Source organism: Nematolebias whitei, chromosome 7, assembly GCF_014905685.2.
Source record: "Nematolebias whitei isolate Nwh7 chromosome 7, NemWhi1, whole genome shotgun sequence".
NCBI classification, from domain to species: Eukaryota; Metazoa; Chordata; class Actinopteri; order Cyprinodontiformes; family Rivulidae; genus Nematolebias; species Nematolebias whitei.
This window is the reverse complement of record NC_056504.1, coordinates 48,432,888-48,438,920: the sequence shown is the minus strand read 5'-3', so window position 1 is coordinate 48,438,920 and position 6,033 is coordinate 48,432,888. Positions and strand designations below refer to the sequence as shown.

Here is a 6,033-nt window from a genome sequence, read left to right as displayed (position 1 = left end):
CAAGATGTCAAACATCAGTGAAACACAGTTAAGAGCCACGTTAATGTCAAAAAACAGGTTTACCAGAACTTTGGTGTTATTTTACTGGTCATAATGATCTGGCTGATGTGAATTTATACATAGATGAGTAAATATTCACGACTCAAACTTCTCCACTCTGAGCAATAACAGACTAAACCAGAGGCTGATGACATCACAGACCGGTAACACTGGGAGACCAGGAACTGTCAAAAACTGGAAACTAAAAGGTTTCCGACTCATCGGAGCACATTTATAATGAACTAAACACAAATATTCAACTTTAGGGGTTTTCTTTATTGACTGACATGTCATCAACTTTATCAGTCATGAGGAGTGAAGACCTTCATTTTATTTTCATCAGAGAAAGTTTTTACACCGTTAACAAAAAGTGTCACAAAGTTCACGTCAGGTCAACAAAAACTAGTCTCGGTTGAGGATTCGATTCCGTCACTTCATTGCTTGTTATTATTATGTTTTTAATAAACTGACAGCTGTTGATTATCTTTGATCTCCGTTAGTTTGTTCACATTCTGACATTAAAAAAATAATTCAACTGTTTCTGAACGTTTCATCTTGAAGCAGACGATAAAAAAGTTTTTTACTCGTTTCACGTCGTCCGTTAATTATCTGAGTATGTTACGAGTCTGAAACAATTTCCACTCCGATCACACGTCATTCAGCACCTCACTGATGCCATCGTAACCATGGAAACCACACTTCTTGCCAGCAACCCTGCAGCCGAAGCTCAAAGCATCCTGCAGACTTCCTCCTGCAATTAGAAACCAGAAGACCACATGGAGGCTCAGTTTAATTGAAATTGACCCGAAAAGGAAGGAGTGGGTAAAAGGTGATGGATGGACTTTAAGTCTGCTGTGTGCATGCAGTGCCATTTCATTATTTTAATTTTTTGCTGTATTTTCTTTAAAGCACTCTGGGATGCAAGGATTTTTAAAAAAATGTACTTTAAAGATAAACGAGATTTTTGACCTTTACCATTGGAAAGAGTGTAGATGACCCCAGCATTGAACGTGTCTCCAGCCCCCAGAGTATCAACCAGAGTCTCAGGAGGAAAAGCATCAGAATGAACAAGTGAACCATCCGGACCCAAAGCATCCGCTCCTTTTTCTGCCCAGGCACAGATCAGAACTGCCCTGAGACACAGAATAAGGTCAGAACCAGAACTGAGCTCTCCAGATGTTTGTTTTCAGTCAACTCACCCCTTTTTGACGCGATGGTAGAGTCCTTTCAGAGCAGCTTCAGCTGAAGGAAAGCCAAAGTGACGAGCAACATCTTTACTGACAAACACCTGTGGAACGGAGAACACGATGTGCACATTAACCTGAGAATAAAGACCGAGGGCTTGAGACGAGTAAAGGATGGCAGCTAGAGTAAACAGGAAAAAGGTCTTCACAAGACAAACATGTTTCATATCCCAACACCTTCAGTACAGTCTAGATGGGTTAATGTCCATCTACAGCTGAAAACATCTGGACAAAACTAACATTAACAATTAACAGGAGGCAACAAAACAAATGTCTTACATAGGCCTGTCACAATAAACAATAAATCAATTAATCGCATAATAAATGAAAATTATCAACCTCATTTTCATTTATCGGCTTTATCGTTTCTTCATGTCTCTCTCTGAAGACACTGGATGACAAAAGGATCAACTCCGGTGCTCTTCACTGACCCTCCCTTTCTCTTTAAAATCCATTTAAACCGTCCAAAATTGCGTTTTTGGATCGTTCAAAGCAGCTAAGCTACGAGCTAAGCTAACAGGCTGACCTCGGGAAAAAACCTCTGTCTTGTTGAAGCTCCAAAAGTCACAGTTGAAACCCGTGCCTTCGTGTAAAACGTTGTTTTTCTCTGTAAAAAGAAGCTGAAAACTTGTTTACTGATTTTTTTATTAAAAGCTTTGTGTGACAAATGCTAAAGAGCTCAAACCACACCGAGCGTCCGCCATTTTGAGAACCGAAAAAAGGAAATGGAGACAGCCCATGTCACGTCAAGGGGCCTACCTCCCATTTTTTTTAAAGAGACACGCTGCTCGCTCCCTCACTATCCATCCTTCGGTTCAAACAGTCTTATACTGCCATCCAGTGGTCAAAAAATGTACTACACTCAAAACAAATTAAGCAACATTTCTTCTTAAATTTGACAATAATTACTAATTATTGTCAAATTGCAAACATTATCATTTATCGCAATAATTTCTGGGACAATTAATCACCCAGCAAAATTTGTTATTGTGACAGGCCTAGTCATGCAGAAGACAATATAATGACCAACATATCCTGTACTGGTCTAACATGCCCTATCCACACCATGGTAAAACAGTTTGAACCCTGCTCTAATGTTGCGAGCCTGGCTGTCCTTCCACTTAGTCTCTTGGACACATAAAACATCTACCTTCCTTCTCTGCATCATGTCAGCCAGCTCTCTACCTTTGAATGTCATTGTCCCCACATGTAAAGTGTCCACCCTCAGTCCTACATTCTTCACTTTCCTCTTCTCTGTCTCCTGACACGTTTCCTTCCTCGTAGTCTTTGACTAATAGAAGCAAAATTTCTGCTGAAATTGTTTCAGTGGTGGTTGTTGTTGCCTTGACTGATCCAGTATGATCTGGTTTGGATGAACTTGCATGACTGTTCTGACAATTTTTTTATGCCAGATGCCCTTTCTGACACAACCCTAAACTCTCCGTCTGTCTGTCCATCCATGTGATGCTCTCCAGTAACTCCTGGAGGATCCAGAGAGGATAAATAATCCCTCCAGTGAATTCTGCGCCTGTGGGACATAACCAGAAAACCTCCACAGTGAGACACTCAGTGTCTTCTTCTCCCAAGTGTAAGGTTGAGCCCGGCCACTCTACAAAGAACCTTATTTCAGCTGCTTGTATCGGATCTTGTTCTTGGAGTCGTAATCCAAAACCAACACGAGATAAGCTGAAAAACAAGTTGTAGCTGTTTCAGTTAGTAAAACCTGTTCAGACAGATTCAAGGTGTCCTTTAGGAGACCCATACCACATCACCGTAAGGAAACAGTTGATACAGCGGTTCTCGAATTTTCTCAATCTCTATAGAGACGGTGATCTTCAGATGGTCAGGACGTTTGCTGTTAAACACCTCCACCTGCTGGATCATCTTCATCTGCTCGTCAGCATTACGGCCCTGCGCCAGGACAGCAAGAGAGGAAATAAAGCCAAAAAGAAATAAGACAGTGAAGACGATATCAAAAAACTAATTCTTAGTGAAGATACCCCAAAGGTCTGCGTGGGGGGTCTAATCCACATTGTCCATTTTGGTCCAATCCCTCTCCGTGCAGCTCAATCCAGGACAGAACTACATTCCTTTCTAATCTTTACGAACATTAGTTTTTTGTCTTTGGGGTCCTAAATGGGCCCAGAGACAGAACTCGGAGAGTCCTTGTCAACAGGCTCCTCGGATGAGGTTTCACCATCAGAGACTAGTCCTCACTTCCTTACCCCTGAGTATATCATGGCTACTGGAGTAAAACAGCAACAAGACACAGATCCTCAGAATAAACTTATAAACTTTGTTGTGACTGAAATCATAGTTTTCAACAACGGTCCTGATTTCAGGAAGGTTCAGTTTGGTTTTCTGCCAGTTTAATCTGTGTTCAGGTTTTTCTCACCTCCCAGTGAATCCACTTGAACTGATGCAGGTTGACTTTAGAAAAGTCCTTCACTGAGACATCAGGAAGGTCCCTGACGGAAAAAAGATTTTCTTTAAAACTAAAAATCGAGTGAGACCAGAAACATGTCAAGCTCAGATTAAAATTCAGCGAGACTTAAATGTTGCTCATGATTCTCACAACTAGTTTATTTTGCTCAGTTCCTTTTAGATAAAATAAAATCTCTTCAAAATCTTCATAACAACATTTTAATGTTTCATATTTATATCTGAGCTTCTGGTTCTTCAACATTGAAAACATTCTTTTCCACATGTTTTCCACATGTTTTCCACATGTTTTGTCCCCAAACAGAATAAACAGAAAAACTTCAGCACAGATAAAATGCCAATCAAAGTTGGAGACATCAGTTTGATTTATATCAGAAACTTTGTACTTGATAGCAATAATCCATATTTTAATTATTTAAAAAATTTAGAAGAGAAATCTGCGATTAAAGAAAGTTTGATCCCAGAGTTTATTGTTTAATTAATTAAAAAAAACATGTAAAAAAATTATGCAGAGTTGTAAAGATGAATTAACCCCAAATTGCTGCAGAAACAAAATAAATGAATAAAGTTTTTAAAATCGGAGTGAACGTGAGCCGTTAACAAGTTTTACCGCAGAAGGAGCTGATGATTTATTTTTAATATTTTGTATAACGGCTAACTTTATGACCATCCGTGTTCCTTAGGGGGAAATCAACCGTCATGTAATGCTTAAAAATACCATTTTTTAAATATTTCTTTAAATATTAAACTAATCAGTCTTTGAGAACTATCTCAGCCTGAAATAAAAATATCAAATTTAAATGATTTTTAAAAATTCAAACTCTTTAAGCCTCTTTGGTTTAAAAAAAAAAACTATTTATTTTTTACAACTGACTAAATATTTTTTTTAGTCTCTCAGTTTTTGGACATGGAAGTTATTTATTTAAATAACGTTTTCATATATTATTTAAAATATTTGTTTTACCTCTGTGTACAATGCCAGTTTCTGTTTTAACTGAGCCAGATGTGCAGCCAGCTGCTGGAGCACGGTGCGTCCCGTCCTGTGATGAACCGGCCGCGGACCGTCTCGTTCTGCAGCCTGCGCTCTGACGACACGGCGCTGGTAATGGCCGCAGGCAGCAGCGGCGCCGTGCGAGCGTCTGCGTGCGTTTGGTGCCGACTGTCAGGGGAGTGTTGGTCACGGACGTTTGTCACTGCAGATGTTAAGCTAATGTTGAACCATGTGTGTGAGTTATCAGAGAGTTCGTTTCTCCCTCAGAGAGGAGCTGATTTGATCCTGCATGTACAGCTGGGAGGCCGAGGCCATCAGGCCTGAGAGCTGATGTATAAAAACAATTCTCGCACACTGCCCGGTGCAGATCGTCGCGACTGGGCCCCAGTGATGTAGAGCTTTTATGCCTCTGTGTAAACCTGTGACTGACGCTGCCCTTGCAAGTAAAACCAGTTAAACATCTTGTCCTCCAGTGTGGCTTCACTGAGTACGATGAATAGAAGATATTTTTATCCAACACGAATACGTTTTGTCCCCGTTTTGATTTTTGGTCATTTTCTGAGTAAGGCAGTAGCAGTAGCTACTTCTCCTTCATCCTTCTCGGCTTGTTTTTAGTCTCTTTTGTGACGGACTCTGTGAGTACCAGACGTGGCTGCAGTATGGCCGGGACGTCCTCCTCCTGCTGCAGGACTCCGGTGCGGGCGTTGTGGAACCTTCTGCAGTTGTCCCTGCAGACATCCTCCGGACGGGGACCTCGGCTAAAGACCGTTGCTGGGAGCAGAAGCAGCCAGGTGCAAGGAAGCGGGGAAGAAGCGGAGGTGTTCACCAGAGGTGCGTCTTCCATTTTAAAGTGAAATGTTTCTAAGACAAAGGAGATGGACGTTGATTTTAGAAAAGACTCTTCAGGTGCAGCTCCTGTGGTCATTAACAGTGAAGCTGTCGAGGTGGTGCATCAATATAAACATCTGGGAACGGTTCTCGATGACAAACTGACCTTTGACCTCCACGTGAACTCACTTTGTAAGAAGACCAACCAGACAATGTATTTTTATTGGAAGCTCTGAGGTTTTAATGTTGATTCTACTTTTATTAGAATATTTTATTGAGTCTCTTTGAACTTTTACCTTCAATTGTTGGTTTGGACTTCTGACGTCCAAAAACAGGAACAAACTCTCAGGGATAGTCAGGATGTGCAGCTAAACTGCTGGCACAGCTCTATAGAACCTCCCTGACCTACAGAACCTCCCTGACCTAGAGAACCTCCCTGACCTACAGAACCTCAATGACCTACAGAACCTCAATGACCTACAGAACCTC

General features: G+C 41.1%; 1 protein-coding gene across 1 annotated transcript in view; it reads right to left on the bottom strand.

Annotated features, from left to right (window-relative positions):
• Positions 1-309: 309 nt before the first annotated feature.
• The window catches only part of khk (ketohexokinase), a 40,655-nt gene continuing 34,931 nt past the window's right edge, over positions 310-6,033 (bottom strand). Inside the window, exons 4-8 of the mRNA XM_037679003.1 lie at positions 3,679-3,751; positions 3,048-3,194; positions 1,239-1,327; positions 1,015-1,172; positions 310-790 (exon numbers count right to left, since the gene is read on the bottom strand). Of these exons, the coding sequence (XP_037534931.1) occupies positions 687-790; positions 1,015-1,172; positions 1,239-1,327; positions 3,048-3,194; positions 3,679-3,751 (571 nt within the window). The 3' untranslated portion in view covers positions 310-686. The remainder of the gene's footprint in view (positions 791-1,014; positions 1,173-1,238; positions 1,328-3,047; positions 3,195-3,678; positions 3,752-6,033) is intronic.